Here is a 21,760-nt window from a genome sequence, read left to right on the forward strand (position 1 = left end):
CAATTGGCTGGGATGGTGTCAAACAGCTCCAATTTAGTGTGCAGGGACAGGTGGGGAGGAAAACCCTATAGAGACTTGTTCTTTTCTCTTCTAGGTGAGAGAGCCTCCTGAAATCAATTTAGTTTTGTACCCCCAGGGCCTAGCTGGTGAAGAAGTGTACGTGCAGGTGGAGCTGAGGGTTAAATGCCCACCAACATACCCAGATGTGTGAGTACCTTCCTAAGAAGCTTCGGTGTCATTTTGCTCTTCTGTTTTGACAGCATAGAAACATTACAGTTGGGAGTATTTCCTCTTCCCTTCCTCTGCCATGTAAGATTTCATTTTCCATCACCTGTATCTCAGTAACATTCCGTCAGCCCTAGGTTGTTTATAAAGCTGCCTTTAAGTCTGTGTATAGTTGTAGAGTGCTCGCTACCGATGCTAATACTCACTCACTCACCACCTTTTTGCTTTTTCCACTTTCATGCTTATGTAATTCTTTGTAATCTAGAGAGAAGGGAGCTCTGTATGTATAGGATAAAGATGTGGCGAGCATTTCAAGTGCTTCCCTTATAGCCATTGGAAATGAAATGACCTTTTGTCCTGCCAGGCCTTTTACTGCCTGGAATAAAGAAAGGAATGGAGCCACTGTTTTTCTCAGTGGAGCAGCATAATCCTGACCAGGGTTGTCCCCTGTGCTCCAGGGCTGTCCCCAGTACTGCAGACCTTGAACACCTGAGCTCCCCACTAATGCCAGGAGTGGGAGACGCAACCAAAACTACACATAGTTGTAAGTACTCAAGAAGGTGACATCACCACTGGTTATGAAACTGGGACAAAAGCATGAGCCACCAGGACTCAGCAGGCTCTTCTGTAAGCATCCCAGGACCTCCAATTGGCTGGGATGGTGTCAGGAAGTTCTAACTTAATGTGCAGGAACAGGTGACAGGTCATGGGGAGAGTGGCAAATAAAAGGAAGTGCTGCTTTCCTCAGTGGGTGGGACATGAATGGAGGCTGTGAATTTAAGAAATGGCTAAGAGTCTCATCGGTTAAGTCAGAGCTTCCTGAAGTCAGTAACTCCCGTGCTTTCAACTGCATAGTAGCTTGTGGAAGGTTTACTCATGAGGAACATAATTAAATTTATGAAATAAAATTAAGGCAGTGGTTCTCTGCCTTTGTTTTGTGCTTCGTGGTGTGGTATGTATGGTGTCTTTGCTGACACTGTGTTAGTGCAGATGGCCTAGGTCAGGGTTCACTTTCTCAACAATGTTATTGCTTAACTGTCAGGGACAAGCCCCCATGCTCTCGACCTATAGGTTGTGGTTGTAAACCTGGGCATTCCCACAACCTCCTTAGATTTGATAATTTGCTGGAATGACTCACAGAACTCAGGACAAGTAATTTGCTGGTTTGTTGTAAAGGATTTGATCTAAAATAGCCAAAGAAGTCTACATAGCCCAGAGCATAGGGAGGAGCATGGATCTGCATGTCCTCTCCAGGCCACTATCCTCAGCACCTCCGCATGTTCGGCAGCTCACAGGACCCTTGAACCCTGCGCTGTTCAGGGGTTTGGGGAGGTTTTGCTCTCTAGGCATGATTGAACAGTAATTAAGCCATTGGTGACTGAGCTAAGTCTCCAGCACCAACCTCCTCCTTAGGGGTCTGACATATGGTTGGAACATCTCATCTCGTAGTCAAAGCTGGAGCTTCATTCTCACCTTCATTCTCACACTGTGCTGGTGCCCAAGCAAGCGTTACCTTTTATCATAAACTCTGGTCTGGTTGAAAGGGTTTGCGATGAAGAACATAAGATGCTCTCCTGAGCTCTGTCACTCAGGAAATTCCAAGGGCAAGGGGGCCTCTGAGCCAGAAACTGTGGCCAAAGATCACAGGTAACATATTCTTTATTGTACCATGGACTCAAACACTCAAATGTTTGTTCTTGAAAAGTCAACATGAAAAGCTCAGATACGTGAGTACTGAAATACTAATCATAGCATAATTTCTGAATGTAAACAGAGTAGAGGCAGGCAGCAGGCCCATGCCTATGAGCCCAGAATTTGAAAGGCGAAGTCGGGAAGATTGTGAATTTGAGACCACAAAAGAGAGCACTGGAGCAGACTTTCTTGCCTCAGAGCTCCTGATGGGTTAACAGGAGATCTTTGTTAGTTGAGCTGTTCTGTGCATAATGGAAAGTTGAGTCACAATCCTGACTTGCCTGCCAAACAGCTCGTTCCTGGGTTGTGATAACCCAAAGTCTCCAGATCGTGATAAATGTTGCCTGGGAAACTAAAACTCCCCTGGTTGAAAAGCTACCAACTTTAAAGAACTAGTCGGATAGATTATATGTCCACTTGATACAAACATGGAATGACGTTTTAAACAACATAAAAATGCTTAAAACTTAGTTTAAAAGTAATCTCATCAACCACACAAAATTATCATGTCAAGGACATAAAACATTAGTATGATACATGACAAGTTTTGTTCTGTTAATATTGCTATATAGATTTTTTTTTTTTTTTTGAGACAGGGCCTCATTGTGTAGCCCTGGCTGGCCTGGATGCAATATGTTGACTACACTGGCCTCAAATTCATCGAGATCCACTCACCTCTGCCTGCAACTAAAGGTGTACATCACCACACCTGGCCAAAAAGGAGAGGCTAGAGAAATGTCTCAGTAGTTAAGCACACTGGCTGTTCTTCCAGAGGACCCAGGTTCAAATCCCAGCACCTACATGGTGGCTCACAACTATCAGTAACTCTAGTCCTAAGAGATCTGACACCCTCTTCTGGCTTTCATGAATACTGTGGTATACAGACATAAATGTCAGCAAAACAACCATCCATACACATAGCATAAAAATAGATAATATTTTTTAATTATATAAGTGCTAGAGGGGTATGTTAATAAAGTGCTTGACATATAAGCACAAGAACCTGAGTGCTTGTTTCCAGTACATAAATAAAAAGCTGAACATGCTGGTGTGCATGGTATTCCCAATGCTGGTGATCCCTGGAGCTTGCTGGACAATGCTGGGACTCACACTGGGACTCACCTAATGAGTGAGTCCCAGGTCCCAGTGATAGCAACTGTCTCTGAAAAACAAGATGGACAGCTTCCAGGAAGCAATACCTAATGCTGACCTCTGTCCTCTGCATGCACCAGCACACATTCACCTGCACATGTGTACTGCATGCACCAGCTCACATGCACACATTTACCTGTACATGTGCACTGCATGCACCAGCACACATGCACACATTCATCTGCACATGCGCATTGCATGCACCAGCACACATGCACACATTCACCTGCACATGCGCACTGCATGCACCAGCTCACATGCACACATTCACCTGCACATGTGCACTGCATGCACCAGCTCACATGCACACATTCACCTGCACATGTGTACTGCATGCACCAGCACACATGCATACATTCACCTGCACATGTGCACTGCATGCACCAGCACACATGCATACATTCACCTGCACATGCGCACTGCATGCACCAGCACACATGCACACATTCACCTGTACATGTGCACTGCATGCACCAGCACACATGCATACATTCACCTGCACATGCACACCTGCACAAAGATGCACAAAGAAACAATTGTGTAAGGCTTGATCTAGGGACTGCTCCAGTCATTTTAAATACTGTGATATAGGAGAACACTTATGCACAATGGTCCTTGATTCCTCTGTATGAGAGAATCCGGGGTATGGTAGGTCATCTGTGGACTCAAGACATATTAGCATTACTAAGTTTTTTTAAAAAAAATACAAATTATATCTCCCAGATTTCATCTGTTTAGGAAGATACTGTAGCATCCTGTTCTACAGTAGGGTGGAAATGAAGCCTTGAGAGTGCACAGTAGGTGAATACTCAGGAAGGCTTCACCAAGGTAAAATGCCAAGAACCACTTAAAAATGCTAAACAGGAAGTGATGAATCACCTTCTCCATCAGGAAAATTACATAAATTCTGTTTAATTCCAGAGAGCTATTAATGAATGTTTATTGGTTAGGGAAAAAAAGGAAACCCTGAGGCTGACTGTGTAATTTCCTTGAGTTTAAAGTATTTTCTTAGATGAACTCTGAGGGATGAAGCAGCATGCAAAACATGGGACAGGCAGGTTTATATGATGCACTTGACTAGTGTTCAGGAGACACGTGTGCATGTGTGTGCACGCGTGCACGCACGCAGCAACAGCAACCTGCCCTCCTTGTTTATGAACTGAATGAGTGACAGGTGTGGACCATTGTGAGAATCGCGGATGGATCATGATGTCTGCACTGATCTGACATTCTTGTGCTTCTTCCTGCTGGAGCCCAAGGATGTGCAGAGAATTACCATACAGAGGAGCACAGTCAAGTCACCAGTCAGACAAGGAGCAGAAGGAGCAGGAAAGATTGCTGTGGAGGACATCAGAGGCATCAGCAGCAGTGAATAGTGTTGGGACATTTTGATCATAGTTAAATGAATATCAGAGCAGATGAGTTGGGAGTCAAGCCTAGTTAGGGGGTTGGAGGTTTGTCTGTTTGGGCCTGCCCACTTCTCCATGCTCAGCACTGTATCGCCTGGAATTGTTGGGAAGTAACTTCTTTCTGTTTGTGTCTGTGTTTTTTGTTTTGTTTTGTTTTGTTTTGTTTTTTAGAGTTCCTGAAATAGAGTTAAGAAATGCTAAAGGCCTGTCAAATGAAACTGTTAACTTGTTAAAATCACACCTGGAAGAACTGGCCAAAAAGCAGTGTGGAGAGGTAAGGATTACTAAGCTGGAGCTTTGGAAACAATACAGAAAGATCCTACTCCCCCTCTACCCAGCCTGCCCAGCAGTAACATTTACAACACTGAGTACATGATTACAGCCTCTGTCCTGACAGTGATGCAGGGAAGGTGTAGGCTAATTCCATCCCCATAAAGATCCTGTACAATGTCCTTCTTGGCCTCTTCTCCATTTCCCCCACTCTCTCCTTCGTGCCTGGCAACCACTAGTCCACCCTCCATTTCTATAATCTCATTTTGAAGATGTTTCATACAGTATACAACTTTTTGAGATTGGTTTTTTTTTTCAGGTGTACTGTTCTCTGAAGAGTTTCTCAAGTGGTTAGATGTAACAATAATTGTTCCACTTTATTGCTGAGTAATATTCCACCTCAATGCTCCTTTAGCCATTTAGAAGATGAAATACATTGAGTTTTCCAGTTTTTAGTTACTATAAATAAAGTTGCTATAAATGCTCCCACACATGCTCTTCAAGCTAGAGTGATAAACCTGTCGTAAGTAAAAGGGGTATACTCGCCCTACAGAGTAGCACAGCCTAGTCATACAGCTGATTCCTTTTGTGATCTCACACCAGCCAGGGAGCTACAGCTGCCTGCTACACCCAGCATCTCAGCTGTCATCCACAGGTAGTTAGGCCAGGAGGTCAAAGTGTAATGCAATGTTGTTCGTCCTTACATAGGAAGGACATTCTGACATTCACCACAACATGGCGCAACCTTAAAGAAGTTGGAATAAGTAAATGAGCTGGCTCTAGTAAGACAGGTCCTCCATGACTATTCCAGATACTCTGAAGTCAAACTCACAGGAGAGAACTGTGGTTGCCAGGGCTAGGAGAGCAAGGACTGGCAAATTTGGTGGGAGAGGTTTCAAATTGGAAAGTCTTGGAAACAGGTGGCAGTGGAGCATGACAGCCATGGCTGCCCAGCAGTATTACTGCGTGGGTAAGTAGTGGACAGTGTGCTATGGGAGTCTTCCCCACAAATTAAAAACACAAAATCCTTACCTGAGCCCTCCTCATGGCATGAGATTTGAGGGGCATAAAGTATGGGACTGTACTGGGCAGCTTGTTTGTCAAAAGTTTGCTTTCACATCTCTCAAGTCCTGGCAGTTGAAAATACAATTCTGAAGAATTCATTTTTGTCTTCCAGTAAAATGGAGTGTAATCAAACGTTAGCACAGGCTGAGGGGCTCGCTGTGGTAGGGTCTTCCCTGACAGCCACCTGTTAAAGTAATGAACTTCTTTCTTTACAAGGAGGCAGCACCAAAAACAATGGAAACATTCACTTTTGCCTTGGAGTGATGTTCTGGGAGTGGTGCTGGGGGACAGAGTCTCACTATATGTCTCTGGTTGGTCTTAGTCAGAAGGATGTGCCCACGTGCTCAACACTCCTCTGAAGGATTTTTGATCTGCATTTGTAGATCTTGGTTAGTTGGTTGGTCGGGTTGTTTTGTTTTGTTTTGTTTTGAGACACAGTCTCACTATGTAGCCCTGACTGTCCTGGAGCTCACATAGAGACCAGGCTGGCCTCAAATTCACAGAGATCTGCCTGTCTCTGCCTCCTGAGTACTGGGAAAAATCAAGGTGTGCACTACCGCCTCCCAAGTACTGGGATTAGTCAAGGCGTGCACTACCATACCTGGCTATGTATTAGCAGATTTTTTTTTTTTTTTTTTTTTTTTTTTTTTTTTTGGTTTTTTGAGACAGGGTTTCTCTGTGTAGTCCTGGCTGTTCTGGAACTCACTCTGTAGACCAGGCTGGCCTCAAGCTCTGCCTCTGCCTCCCAAGTGCTCCAAGGCGCGCCACCACTGCCCGGCTTAGCAGATCTTTATTAGTTGTGGAAAGTAATCTAAAATGTACCAAAGATTCTATCTTTTTTTTTTTTAATTAGTAAAATCAAACTCATGGATTCCTCCCTACATCAGTCAGTGGGAATTTACCACCCGAACATCTTATGCTGGGGAAACTACAGTGTTAAAACTATTTGGCCTCAGTGTGAGGGGCACAGACAAAGCAGTCTAAGACCATGGCCAACTGGAGACACTAATGCTCTGGAGAATTATGGTGAGGGGTCCAGACTGAAAGGAGGGCAGGAGAAGCCTTTGAGCAGTATCTGGAGCAAGTCCTGAATGGGCAGGAGAGGGGTATTCAGTAAGACCCACTTTGAAATATGGTTGCTTTCATCCAGTCCTACATAATTGTATCAGACTTCACTCATTCAGAAAATGCTAGTAAGTTAAACTAATGAGAATAAAACTTTTGACAGCTGTGGTCTTGCCCATTTCTGGTTTAGAAATGGTCTCTTGAGGTGGTGGAAATGTTTTGCTTCTTCTACCATTCCTTAGTGTTTTTCTTAGCCCTTGCTTAGACTCTAGACCGGCATCACACAACTCTAGGTCAAGATATACTTGGTAAACATCAGCACTTGTGCTATAATATAATGTGTGTCGCCTCTATCGAGTGACGACTGTGCTTTCTTAGCACACACTCCAGAAAGGTGGACTGTGAACAGACACACAGCTTCCCGAGGAAAGTGCCATTGGTACTCAGCCCCCTTTAGAAGCAGCATGAAGAAGTAAGACGTTTTAAATGCTCTCTGGTAGTTGTGGGGGGAAGGAACCTCGGTCCACATTATTCACTGACAGGAGCAGGTTGGCCACAGTACCCTGGGCTGGATGCCAGTCAGTGTGATCTCAGAACCCCTGAATTATTGATTTCCAGCCCAGCTGTGGCTTCTGGCTTAGGCTAGAGGCCAGAAAGGTGACTTTCTCTGTTCCCCTATGGATGTTTGAGGTGGCCTTTCTTTCCTGGCTCTGTCTGGCTGATTCCTTAGGTATTGAACAGCCTCTTGCTTGTTCATTGCCAGAGGGGAGGAAAGGAGAGCTCTACAGACTTGCTTCTGGGCCTCTGATCAGTGTGCTGCATGCACACGTGGCAGTGCTGAAGCTCATGGGACCATTCTGTCCAGCTGTCAAGTAAACAGGCTCTCTACTTGTGAAGGTAGCTGTTCGCTTTCTGCAGTCTTAGTTTTCAGCTTTATTTATACAGATGATTAATATGTTAGGAAGATGACAGTACATTTGAGTAGGTCTTACCCCCCCCCACACACACACACACAAGAAGAGACGCTTCTTATCTCAGCAGCAGTTCATCTTGATCACAGACACAGTGAGCCCTTTAAAAACTTTCCCTGCTGTGACTGTGTCATATACCTTATTCCAAACATGTCAGAGCAAAGGGCAGGTTCGTCTGGCTGTCTGCTCATTGTGTTTCGAGGTGGCAGCCCCTCTCCAGGCCCGTCCCTTGCCATCAACTGATCATTTGTGGTTGTTTTGTTTACATGTATAGGTGATGATATTTGAACTGGCACACCATGTACAGTCGTTTCTCAGCGAGCATAACAAGCCCCCTCCAAAGTCTTTCCATGAAGAAATGCTGGAGAGGCAGGCTCAGGAGAAGCAGCAGAGGTTGCTGGAGGCCAAGCGGAAGGAGGAGCAGGAGGTAAGAACCAGCCGTTGATGCTAGCCCATGCCTGGAGGCCTCTATGTATCTATTCCATCTCTGACTATGAATATGTCTGTGAGTTTTGCTCAGCATTTGATTCAAGAAGTGTGCATCCATGTGAGAGAGGTCACTATAGGTCACTGAGAAGCCCTACCCAGCTCCCTCCTGCAGCCATCACTGGCTTGGATCCCTTCTCCAAGTGGCTCGTATGACTGGACTTCCTGTGTCTCTAAGCCTGTCAACCTGTGCAGGAGTTTACTGAATCTGGAGGCAGTTTTCCTCTTGACTGAAAGATGTGGCTAATGCCCAGTGAGTAGAAGAGCCAGGGGTTAACCTTACTTTCATGGTAACTAAATATCTCTATTCTTCTGTTAACTTATCCTGAGCAGGAGCTGCTGCCTGACTCGAACAGTCCTTTAAGATGTTTTATGCCCTGGGTTTTCTTCTTGATTTTAATTTAAATTGTTTTCTTTTTAGGCCCTTGATCAACTTAGTAAGCTCTTATGTGGGTACAGATTATTAAAAAAAGAAGTATTTCCCTAACACATTAAAAAGCCATTCATCATTCAGTGATCTATAGGATTCCTTTAAAATAGTAGTTCTCAAATTTTCTAATGCTGCAACCCTTTAATACAGTTCCTCATGTTTCGGTGACCTCCCCCAATCATAGAATTTTGTTGCTACTGCATAACTGGAATTTTGCAACTGTTATGAATCCTTAATGTGGATGTCATAACAGGCAACACCCGAAGGAGTCCCGACCCACAGGTTAAGAACCACTGTTTTGAAATGTGTCTTAATTGCTGACCTATGCTAGAATCTATCAGTAAATTTAAGTTCATTTTCTTGAGTATTCACATACTCTGAATTTTTTATCTTTGAATGTTAATATTTCACAGGCCAACCTACCCTTCCCCACCCTTTCATCTTCCATTATTTTTTCAACCATTCTGTTGCCCTTCATTTTCTTCTCCAGCTTTCTCTCCTCTCCCTTTCTTATTTATTGTCTTTTTCCCGAGGCAGGGTCTTACTGTGTATCCCAGTATGGGTGTCACAGACATGTGCCACGTACCTAGTGTCACAGGTGAACTATGGGGTTGTTCCTTCAGATTCAACAAAATAGATGAGCCTCCTGAGATTTTGACTGATTAGAGCAGATTTGCATATTCTTTTGGGAAGAATTGGTATCCATACTAGACTTGCCATCTAGGACTAGGCTTATGTTTATCTCTTGGTATGGACGTCTGGTTTTCTTTCTTGCTATAGATATTACTACTCATAATTCAAGACTTGGATTTTCTCCCTCTTTAACTGCCCCTGTGTTTCCTTGTGACATTTTATGCGTGCATGACATACTTTGATCACATTTACCACCGTGATACCCTCCCTCATCTGTCTCTTTCTCCATCTTCTGGCACCTTTCCTCTTTCTAAATAGCCCCTTTCTGCTGTTAGATGCTTATGTCTGATTCTTGTTTCTGCCTCATTTTCTCCACCCTGTGCTATACTAACACATCTCTATTTTCTATAGAATGTTCTCGTGCTTAACAGGGCAAACATTCTCCATCCCTCATAGTCCATTGAGATGGATCTTATCCATATTGCTTAGCTCCCATTAAACTTTGTCTAGTCACCAGTTAGAGTGCATAGTTGCTTATTATCAGAAGCTAATGGGCCTTTAACTAATAGTCTTTTTTGGTGCACTTCTGTAGCTACCTGTAAATGTAGGTTATGTTTTTGCATTTTATTGCTATTTGCATTTCTGACGACTTAATGGTGTTGATATAATTTAGAATTATAGGGAACTAAGAACAATTGATGAAGATCAAAAACAAGTTTTAATACTTAAAGGAGTGATGGAAGAAGGCAGGTTAAGGTCATGGTGGGTTGATGTGATACCTGGGCCTTTGCCACCCTAGGCCCAGGCTCTGAGAACATCCAGTTTCCACCACACCTGTCCAGGTCCATGGCAGAGAACAGCCCCTGCACCCAGTTCCTGCACACGGGCAGATGGCAAAGCTAGAGGAGTGACAAGGAAGACAGACCTAGTACCTGCACAGGGAAGCCTGCTTCTCAGGGACATTGGCGACAGATGAGTGTGGCTCCTACAAGCTTTCATGTGTAGATCTCAGGGAAGCTATGTGAGTCCATAATGGACCTGCTGGGTGCATTCCAGAGATTGATGTCTGACCTGGTCTGATTTTTTTTTCAGCAACGTGAAATCCTCCACGAGATTCAGAAAAGGAAAGAGGAGATCAAGGAAGAGAAGAAAAGGAAGGAAATGGCTAAGCAGGTGCCGTCCATTCTGTACCAAAGGATCTGCGTTTCCTCTTGTAAAAGTCCTTATTTCCACTGGAGACACTTTTCCCTCTCGTGTGCTAAAGCTAAAAGCACTAACCTTTCATTTATTTTGTTTTGGGGGTCTGTTTGTTTTGTTTTCTCATTTGTGGTGCTTGAGACAGGGTCTTACTATGTATCCTCTGATGGCTAACCGTCTGCTCTTGGCAGCTCTGCCTTAGCCTCCCTAGCTCTGAGAGCATGAACGCAAGCACTGTGCTCCACTTACTGTGAATTTTTAGATTTCCAAAACAAGTGACAAAATTCAGCATTGTATATTGTCTGTAAATAATGTGGGTTTATATAATTATAGTAATTTATCAAATGAGTCCAAAGGTGGGAGATTAAATTTTTAATTAGCCTAGAATAGAACTTTTATTAAACAAACAAACAAAACAGTTTTTTCTTACTGAAAAGCAAGTGGAAACCTTACATATTTTCCTGAAACTCAATTTGGTGATAGAAAGAATGATTCACCAGCAAATTAAAGAAGAACAAACAACTGGATGTGATGGGACATTCCTCACTGTTTTCCGGACATTGCTGTCAGGGTCCCATGTGTTACTGCAGGGGACAATACCCAGCCAAAGCTTTCATTTTTCTCCTGTCCTGCTGTAACCTTAGAGATAACACTCTTCTGTGGCTGTCTTTCCTCATCTTAAAAGGACTGTAGTGCTAGTCCACCCTGGACAAAGCTGAATCCAAATCTGGTATTTCTGCTGCCTCCAGCCTCCCATCTTACCTCTGCACTGCCTCCTGTCAGCTGCTCTTCTTCTCAGCCACCCAGTCTCTAAGCTCCTCCAACTCTGTCTTTTTAACTTTACGTGCAGATTCTAAGCTCTCACGTATAAAAGTCTCATGCTCTTAGAGCTGTGATGTGGACTGCACTTGCTGACCCGTGGTTGGCCTGGGTTGGGCACTGTTGGATGTATACACTGCTTTTGTATGCGCATGTGAAGGCTGAGGTCGACTGCCTCAATGGTTTACCACCGCTTCTATTTTTAATTTGTAGTGTGGTTTTCATGCTTGCATGTCCATGTGCCACAATTGTGCAGTGCCTGAGGAGGCCAGAAGAGGGTATTAGATCCCCTGGGATTAGTTGTGAGTTGCCATGTGGGTGCTGGGAATCTAGCCCAGGTGCTCTGAAAGAGCAGCCAGTGCTCTTAACCCCTGAGCTATCTTTCTGGCCCCTTCCACTTTATTTTTTGAGAGAGAGATTCTTACTGTGCAGGGTCTAGACTGGCTGACCAATGAGCCTCCAGGATCATCCTGTTTCTGCCTCCTTGGTGACACACACCACACACCACCATATCCTTTTGGTTTTTGAATGTAGGAAATCAAAATTCATCTCCTTGTGCTTGCTTATACAGCCATCCCCCTGGTGCACATTACACCTTTTATGTTGAGTCTAACTGTTACACTGTAAGCTGTGATAGTTAGCTGTTATTGTCAACTCAACACAACCTGGAATCACTGGGGAAAAACTCTTATGAGAGATTGTTTACATTAGGTTTGGTGTGTGGTGTATCTATTGTCCTGAGTGCCAGATGACATGGCAAGGTCCAGCCCACTGTGAGTGCCAGCATTACCTAGTTTGGCACCCTGGACTGTGTAAGAATCGGAATCATAGCTGAGTATCAGACATGCTTACATCCATTTCTCTGCTCCTGACTGTAGGTGGATGCTCTCCTCCACTGTGGTTTACCCACAGTGGTGGGCTGTGAACTTCTCCCCTAAGCTGCTTCTTGATCCAGTATTTTTTTTCACATCAGAAGAAATGATACTAAACATCCTGATCAAATAAAATGCTTATTCTGTACTGAGTGGGTGATTCCAACAGTGCTTGTCATCTGCTTGTATGAACAGCTAATGTGGCTTTTATTCTCCCTTTTCTAGGAGCGTTTGGAAATTACTAGTTTGACAAACCAGGACTATGCTTCTAAGAGAGACCCAGTAGGACACAGGGCAGCCGCCATTCTCCATGGAGGTTCTCCCGACTTTGTAGGAAATGGTAAAGCCCGGGCACACTCCTCAGGAAGGTCCAGGTGAGTCCCTCAGCCCTCTCATGTGCAGGGTGGAAGATGGGGAAGGATAAAGATAAGTAGCAGGGATGTCAGATAGAATCTTAACCAACCGCTTGATCTGTTAGCTAGCTAGATATGAAACCCAAGTTTTTATTTAACACTTTCTGAGTAACGTCAGGTACTTGCTTTGTGGTGCTGGAGTTTGAACCCCAGGCCTCATACATGCTGGCTAAGCTCTGCCTCAGAGCTACATCCCAGGGCTCTCTGTTTCATTCTATTTTGAGGCAAAAATCTTACTTACAGCCCAGACTGACCTTGAATTTGTGATCCTCTTGGCTTCAGCCTCCCACACACAGGATGGATTAACAGGCATGCATCATCACGCTTGTCTCCAAGTACCTAATGAAGCCAGTCACAACCTGTAGAACTGCCTACAACACTGCACAATCTCACCTTCAGTACAATTTGATTTGATTCAGTGATTTAAATTTTTATCCATCTGAATCATCACCATCCACTCAAATTTCACTTTTCATACTGTGTAATTTTTTTTTATGGTGGTGGTGAGTGGGAGAAACAGGGTTTCATATAATATAGACTGACCTCAAACTTGCTTTGCAGCCAAGCTTGCTCTGAAGCTCCTACCTCTACCGTCTAAGTGGTGGAATTACACGTGGCCTGGTTCATTGGGTCCTGGGAGTTGAATTCAGGGCTTTTGTATTCTAGGCAAGCACTCTATCACATGAGCTGCACAGCCTGCTATACTTAGGTACAAACATAGACCAAGGTGTGGGATTTTCCAAAGAGGATACAGTATAAAATACCCACTCCAAAAGGAGAGAGCCACATCCTCTGAGGTAGGCTCTTAAGTCCTCTGTCACCAGAGGTCACAGGAAGAACACTACTTTCTCCATATCTCTTCCTAATTAGAGATCTTCTCTATTCATATGCTTTGGCTTCCTGCAAGCCAGAAAGGAATTTGAATGCAGAAGCTATGAATCTAGAGGTTATTGAATATTATAGATTCTTCAGCTCATTTTTAATTAAAGTTTTATTTATTGTTATTGAGAATGTGTATAGGTGAGTGTGTGTGTGTGTGTGTGTGTGTGTGTGAGAAAGAGAGAGAGAGAGAGAGAGAGAGAGAGAGAGAGAGAGAGAGAGAGAGAAATGTAGAGTTAAGAGAATAACCTGTAACAGTCAGTTCTCTCCACCATGTAGATATGCAAATTGAATTGAAGTTGTGAGGCATGGTAACAAATGCCTTTATCCACTGAGCCATCTTAGTGGATCTGGATATTATTTTTTTCTTTCCATTTATTAAGAATTTACATTCCTAATTTACTCTCTAAAATCAAGTTGTATCAAGTTCTCTGTCTTTGTGAGACCTCATTGTTAGCATTTGCTATTTTGTTTGTCATCACCTTCATCTTATTAGGCTCAATACTGCCTCAGCTACGCTGCCAGCTTGCTAACAAAAGTGATGTTTCCCCAAACTCATGAGCCATCCATAACCAGAATAGACCCTACACTGCCGCCACTGGCCTTATGGTGTCTTCAAGAGTTCAGAAGCTGCTGCTCTTGTGAGCAGAGCAGGTCCTAAAAGGTAGTTTTAGCTCACTTCTTGATGCATCTCAAGTAAACAATGGGCATTGCCGACTGGCTTCTTCCTCCCTATTCCTTTTTTTTTAACCCCTGTTTATTGGTGATGTACTGTTGAGCTTCCATAATTGTTCTCAATGCCAGTCTGTGCTGGCCGGCGTGTGCCACACTTACCATTTTATAGACCCTTTCACTTTTAAAATCATCTCCACTTTTTAGTCCTAGTTACCTTCTTCTTACAACACTTTCAGTTTATGTGTGTATGTGTTTTCTGTTTATTCGTGTGTTGGTTTATTGGCTGCAGTGCTAGGGATGGACTCAGGGCCTTGCCCCCAAGGAGAGTGCTCGGCCGTTAGCGATGTCCCCAGCTCCAACACTATTAACACTTGTAATCAGGTGCTCAGGTTTTTAGTTCCTTGAGAATTTCACACAGTGTGTTTTACCAGCCCCCCTCCTAAGTTCACCCCCATTTCCTCCCCCACCTTTGTGTCCTTCTTTTTTTTTTAATCCATCAAGTCCAGTTTGTGCTGTGTATGTATCCTTAGCTTTGTGGCACTCCACTGGAGCGTGGCTGCTTACCAAGGGCAAGCTAACCTTGCCCTCTTAAAGCTAACCTCCCTCTCAGCTAGTGTGGGACTTGATGTCACACCCCCTTTCCATACTAGTATTTGGTCTGGCTTGAGGTTGCATAGGGTCTGTGCATGCTGTTGCTGTCACAGTCATGTGACTTCATTTGTGCAGCTGTCCTGCTGTATCTGGACAATACTAAAAAATACTGTTTCCTTGTATTCATTTGCCACCTCTGATTCTTAAGAATGTGATATAGATGTTCATTTAGGGCTGAGCATTCCGGTCTCTGATGCCCTGCACCTTGGTCAGTTGTGGATCTCTCTGTTAATCACCATCTATTGCAAAGAGAAGTTTCTCTGATGAGAGTTGAGAGCTGTACTAATCTGGGTATAGCCATGTTGACAGGAATTGGTTACTACAACATTCATTTAGCCAAGTCTTGGCTCAACAATGGTATGGTGTCATCTTGTGGAGTGGGACTTAAATATAGTCAAAGTAGTTGGTTAGTCCCTGATGTCCATGCCACTATTACACCAACAGGTGTGTCTTCCAGGGCTGACCTTAGTGTGGCTCATAGGGTTCACATCTGGGCAAGATCAGTGATGACCTTTCTCCTCTGGTAGCATGCACAGCTCCTTCTGGCACTCTGAAAGCTAGCCAAGTTAGTGCCAACTTAATATCTTTGTGTTCTGTGACTCAAGTATGTGGCAATGAATATTCTAAAATACCTTCAAACCTGTCAACTGTAGGACATTGGGATGGGTTGGACTAAGAGGACTGTGTAGTACCATTTGCTGGCTGTGGCAGAGCTCATACCAAGAGCTGCGAGATTTTTCATGTGAACCTAGCACATGGCTTTGAACCTTTGCTTGTGTCCTTTTCTCCACAAATCTCATTGGGCTCCTGACTATACAAGAAGAAGCTTAAACAAAACTACAATGTACGGATTATGCCCCAGTATTTAGAATATGTGGGACATGTGGGTGGCATAAGAGACCCCATGTGGAAAAGGTTGGGGAAGGCCACAAGTCACAGAATTGGAAGCAGAGACACTGGGTTATGACTGAGAAATGTTTATATGTAGGAGAAAGTTGGAGATGTCCAAACAGGATGGGGAGCTAGTGAGGAGATGTGGGATGATGTTGGGTATGTAGGGCTAGTAAAACCCAGTAGGTGATCATGCCACCAACCAAAGTCAAAGAACCACAGGAAAATAAAACTGAATTGACAGCGGAGGTGGAAGATGGTGGTTTGTTTGGCTGCCGTGGTATAGGAGTGAATGGTATGGAGGCTGGCGTGAAGATACTGGGCAGTAGTTTGAATATGAAGAGCCAGAGAAGGGTGTGGAGAGTGCAGCCTGTGAGGACAGTGTGGGACGAGAGGAACAGACTGAACATTAAGGATGGAAGCCTAGCGGATGGGCCAGGATCTCAGCCAGCAGGTCTGTAGGGAATGGAACTAAGGCATTGCCTATAGTCTGTCCTCAGTGTTGACTTAAAGACTGCTGCCAGTAAGACCATAGGGATGTGAAATTCCTTCCCTCTGTGCTCCTTATTTTGAGCAAAACAGGTCTCTTAGCCTAGAGACCTTTAAAGATCTGCTGCAGGCTTCATCAGAGCGTTTCCAATGAGCGTTCAAACACTAATAAGCCTTCCCTTCACTGCTCACTGTACCCTGTCCCCAGCTTGTTAATTACTTTGCATTCTAGTTTCCCAGCTTGTGCTCCCCATCCATGGCAGAGGAAAGAGAAGAGAGAGGAAAGCAGGGGAGGGATAGCAGAAAAAAGAAAAAAAAAATAGAGAGGTTAAGTTTATAGGAACAATCATGGGGGGATGACAGAGTTAATAATTAGGAGAGGGGGAGAGGAGGGAATTTCCTGTGTTGAACTGTAGGTTAAAGGAAAAAACATTGTCTATCAAAGATGGTAAGAGAATGAGTGACCATTCCCTGGCTGAGACCCATACTGGAACAGTGAAAACTCTGAGTGTTCTGCAAATGCATCTGTGCCTGGGAAGTGGAAAGATACGGGATCGGTAAAAGATGAATGTAATCTGCTACAGCCAGTCAAGCTTCCTGCTGTGATGGACGGCCAGTCGTGCTTCCTCTACAGATAAATGTTGTGTGTCTCTGCTGTCAGGGCAGTAGCCACCAGCCCTGGGTGGTGATTAAGGATGCAAGAACTTATTATTTGTGTGTGTAGTGTGTGTGTGATGGCGGATATGGGCGTGTGCTCCATGTGCTTGTGTGGAGGTCAGCTCTGTAAAATCAGTTTTTTCCTTCCATGTTCCAGGGATCAAACTCAGGTCATCATGCTTTTAAGACAGTATTTTTACCTGCTGAGCCATCTTGCCTGGTCAAGATCTGAATTTTAATTTCAGTGTAAACAGGTGGCTGGTGCATACCACTTTGAATGGAGTTTATGGCATTCATATGTGAAAGGGAGTGGACAGTGAATAGTTTTCCCATTTGCACCTTCAACTCCATCACCCATAGACACAGAGACTGGACTCAGTGGGCTAATAATTGGGGGGGGGGAGGGGCGAGAATTTCCTGTGCCGAACTGTAAGTTAAAGGAAAAACATTGTCTAAATTTATTTTTAAGGCGAGAACGTCAGTATTCTGTCTGTAGTGGTGAAGCCTCTCCTGGCTCGTGTGACATCCTCTATTTCTCTGTGGGGAGCCCTGATCAGCTCATGGTGCACAAAGGGAAATGTGTTGGTGAGTAGAGTAGCCACGTCCATTGAGTTGGTTTCGTGATAAATGATAATCCTGATGTACCAGAATGGACTAGAGGGTGACATCTCAACCAGCATAGTCTGAAGAAGACCCTTATCATAGCAGGAAGCTGCAATTCTGGCCCCCGTTTTCCATGCCTGGGATGAGAAGCTCCTCTAATGTAATGTGGAAATACAGCCATGCTCTTAGAAATTATATTAGTGAGCAGATCGTTCTCAGAATTGCATCATGTGCATCTGGAATAAACAACATAAGCCCTGATACTTGTGATCTTTGAAAACTAAATCTCTTTCCTTCATGGTACTAGGGATTGAACCAAAATCTTTGTGCATGCCAAGCAAGTACTGGACCGCTGAGTCATACCCTTGGTCCCCAAGTCTCCTTAAGTTGCTGTCCATCTGCTTAGCATTATCCTACGTGGCACACTGTGCTTGGCTGGGAAAACCACCTTCTTTTCTTTGCATTTGATTTAGCAGTTGTCTCTGGTGGCTACTTTGGAATGAGCCTTTCTCTGCAATTTGGGATTTTAATTATTCATTTAAAAATCTAGTTTTCTATATTGACTTCTTAGCCATATAGATAAGCTGCTAGGGCTTGCTTTTATGTAGTGAACTCAACAGTTAACTTTTGCTTTCAATCCTGTAATTGCCAGAATTAATGGATAGTATATCAGAAGTCAAGTTCACTTGCTTTCAGCATCTTTCCTCCGCATTTTAAGGTGGTCCTAATAAGCGAGAGAGCAGCTAAGGAGTGGGCAGAGGATGGAAGGGGCAGAAGCCAAACTTCTGAAGAGTCTTTGGTCTGGACTGTGATAGCAGCCTAGACAGACTAGAATTCACAGACACAGGGCTGACATATGCAAACAGCCTATAGGCAGGGTTGAGGCCACAGCAGAGGTGGTTGGCCTTGGATTTGAGATTGTCCTTGACTCAGACATTCCAAATTCGTCAGCTAGCAACATGAAACTCTCTGCTTCAAGAACCTGGGAAATCAAGAAGGCAGAGTATCTCAGGCTTAGTCTCATTGTGTGCTTATCAGTTAGATTCACCTTTTTAACTACCAAGAGTAAATTATTTTCTCACAGTGGGTCTGGATTGTAAATAGACCTTAATTTCTATGAAGTATTTGCGGTTTTGTTTTGCTTTTTTAAAAAAAAAAAAAATCAAGTAATTTTTGTTGTTGTTGTTGGTTTTGGTTTTGGTTTTTGGTTTTTCGAGACAGGGTTTCTCTGTATAGCCTTGGCTGTCCTGGAACTCGCTCTGTAGACCAGGCTGGCCTCAAACTCAGAAATCCGCCTGCCTCTGCCTCCCAAATGCTGGGATTAAAGGCATGCACCACCACTACCCAGCAACTAATTAATTTTTTAAAGTTCAATAAAACATTGTCATTTTGAGAAGTAACAGATAATGTTTGTTTTTCAGTTTAAAGTTGTTGGAGTTAGAGAGACTAGAAAATGTTTCTGCTGTGGGTGAGGTGCTAACAGCTGTCTGGCTAAGTGACGGATGCTGGCGTGGGGCAGCTTCAGTCAGTGTCCTGCTAACACTTCTCCTTCAGCCTCAGCACACTTGCTCTCTGCGTTGCATCAACAGGAAAGGGGTGATATGAGGGCAGCAAATTGAATTTATAATTTAAAAGCCCCAGCAACTATAAAATGTCTAGCTATTTGCACACAGTACCAATGAGGTGGCTCAGTGGATAGGGACACTTACTTAGCAACGTGAGTGGTACTCAGAAGCCACATGGTAGAAGGAAAGGATTGACTCCCAAAAGTGTCTTGTGGTCCACACACAGATGCTGTGGTATACACATGTATGTGCATACACATAGTACACGAATGTTTTACATATATTATGTGTATGTATAAATGTTATACATACATGAATGAATGCCAGTGCACTGGGATCACACATATTGCAGTGTGACTCCACATGAGCCGTGCCATCTTCCATCCATCCCATAAACTCTGTGTCACTGTCTGCAATGAGCTGTTCAACACAGGACCCTAAAGTTGCTTTCCTTAGAACATAGAGTCTTTCTCTCTTAAGCTAAGACTTTTACAAGTCATTATGGCTAGCAAATAAAATAGGTTATTTTCATTAAAATCTCTAAGTTGCCAGCATTTCCCTGAAGTAAAAACTGCCTGACAAATGCAAATTCTAGGTGAGCAAATTCAGCCATAATTCTCCAAAGTACTTTTGCTAAAACTGTTACATTGCATATAATAATATGCAGGTTATTTTTGCTTCTGATTTTTCAAATGGAAAATGTAATTATCAACAGCTCTTAAATTATTTTTCTCATTAGGAAAGTGAAGTAGTATCATGAAAAACTAGACTTTTTGTACTAAAAGGAAAGGGTAAGTCTGCTGAGCTGGCTCAGCTAGTAAAGTGCTCGTAAGAAGACATGGCTCCCGCCCCGGAGCCACATCTAAAATAACAGAAAGCTAAGCATGACGGCGTGGTGGCATACACTCATAATATAAGTTCTGGGGAGGTACTGGCTAGTCAGCCAGCCACTAGCTGTGAGACAGTGAGAGACCCTGTCAAAAGCAGAAAGATGAACAGCACCTGAGAACCAGCACCCAAGCCATCCTGTGTGCGTGCACGCACACACACACACACACACCCACACACACACACACACACACAGGGCTGGATTACTGTATTATTAGCCATTCCAAACTGGAGATGAGTTGGTAGCTGTCGTCATTTGGTGATACCCAAAGACTACTTGTTTTCCATGCTGGGGACTGAACCCCACACATACTTCACCAGCACTCTACTACTGAGCTAACCCAGTCTACAGGCATGTTTGACAGTTGATGCTGTGGTAGGGGTGCTACTGATACCTAACTTGTTGACAGCTGGACACAAAGTATCCCCTACCATCAAGGCCTATGTGGCCTGGGCGCTACAATGTACAATGAGGTGAATTAAAAAGAAAAAAGCAGCAGGACGGTGGTGGCGCATGCCTTTAATCCCAGCACTTGGGAGGCAGAGGCAGGCGGATTTCTGAGTTCGAAGCCAGCCTGGTCTACAGAGTGAGTTCCAGGACAGCCAGGACTACACAGAGAAACCCTGTCTCGAAAAACAAAAAAAAAAAAAAAACAAAAAAAAAAAAAAACAAAAAAAAAAACAAAAAAAAAACAAAAAAAAAAAAAGAAAAGAAAGAAAAAGAAAAAGAAAAAAAAAGCATAGAAGAAAGGAAAACAAAAGTAAAATGAAAATGAAATTTTCTTCTTTTTCTATTATAATCTTTAATGGCAAAGGAGATTTTTTGTACAACAGGGTTTGATGTTAGAGCAGTTCTGGTCCCCAAGGAAAAAATGTGACTGTTAGCTAACTACACTGCTTGGTAGCCTTAACCCATTCTGGTTCTTTCCCTCTAAAACATTGTGCAGTTTGGCTTTGCTGAGCACATACAGAGTTTGCACCTCTGATGAAGCCACTTTTCAAATTAGATAAAAGCTGTTGCACTGTGCACACTAATCTATTTTAGTGGAATGAGAGGGCAGGTGTGGTCCCCAAAGGTGGGCTGCTGAGGAAAGCGCACTGTAGGTCCAGGAAGATGCTGTTCTCTTTATCTCATCCAGTGCTAAATCTCATTGGTTCTGAACTTTCTACAGTTAAGATCTGAAGGCTTGGATTATATTGGTAATTATTAAAAATTGCTTACAAATGGACAGGTACTGCAGTAAATGAGTCTTTTCATAGTTAGCATGTAGTACACACACACATACAGAGTTTACAAGATGTGAGGACCTTTTGTCTCTCTGCAGGCAGTGATGAGCAACTGGGGAAGGTGGTATACAATGCTTTGGAAGCAGCCACGGGCAGCTTTGTCTTGTTGTATGAGTGGGTCCTTCAGTGGCAGAAGAAGATGGGCCCTTGCCTTACCAGTCAAGAGAAAGAGAAGGTCGACAAGTGTAAAAAGCAGGTAGGTAAAGCAGGCATGATGGTGCACAGTACTGAGGAACTAGAGCAGGAAGACCAGATCAAGGTCCTCCTAAGCTGCACAGCCAAGTGTGAGGCCAGCCTGTGCTACATAAGCCCTTGTCTTAGATTCAAACATGAAAGAAAAATGTCAGTAAGTGTTCGCCATGGCTAGCCAAAGGCCCAGCCTCAAGCTGTAGATGATGAAGCAAAAAGCCTGCACCCGTTGGCTCCCACAGATGGTCCACAGAGTGTGGGGTCCATGGGACACTACCTTTACCAGG

At 43.7% G+C, this 21,760-nt stretch overlaps 1 protein-coding gene across 1 annotated transcript in view; it reads left to right on the forward strand.

Annotated features, from left to right (window-relative positions):
• The window catches only part of Eif2ak4 (eukaryotic translation initiation factor 2 alpha kinase 4), an 86,535-nt gene that overhangs the window by 11,562 nt on the left and 53,213 nt on the right, over positions 1-21,760 (forward strand). The window contains exons 2-8 of the mRNA XM_034494236.2: positions 95-207; positions 4,650-4,752; positions 8,124-8,276; positions 10,491-10,571; positions 12,512-12,660; positions 17,411-17,526; positions 21,323-21,480. Coding sequence (XP_034350127.1) covers positions 95-207; positions 4,650-4,752; positions 8,124-8,276; positions 10,491-10,571; positions 12,512-12,660; positions 17,411-17,526; positions 21,323-21,480 — 873 coding nt within the window. The remainder of the gene's footprint in view (positions 1-94; positions 208-4,649; positions 4,753-8,123; positions 8,277-10,490; positions 10,572-12,511; positions 12,661-17,410; positions 17,527-21,322; positions 21,481-21,760) is intronic.

Source organism: Arvicanthis niloticus, chromosome 2 (genome assembly GCF_011762505.2).
Source record: "Arvicanthis niloticus isolate mArvNil1 chromosome 2, mArvNil1.pat.X, whole genome shotgun sequence".
NCBI classification, from domain to species: domain Eukaryota; kingdom Metazoa; phylum Chordata; class Mammalia; order Rodentia; family Muridae; genus Arvicanthis; species Arvicanthis niloticus.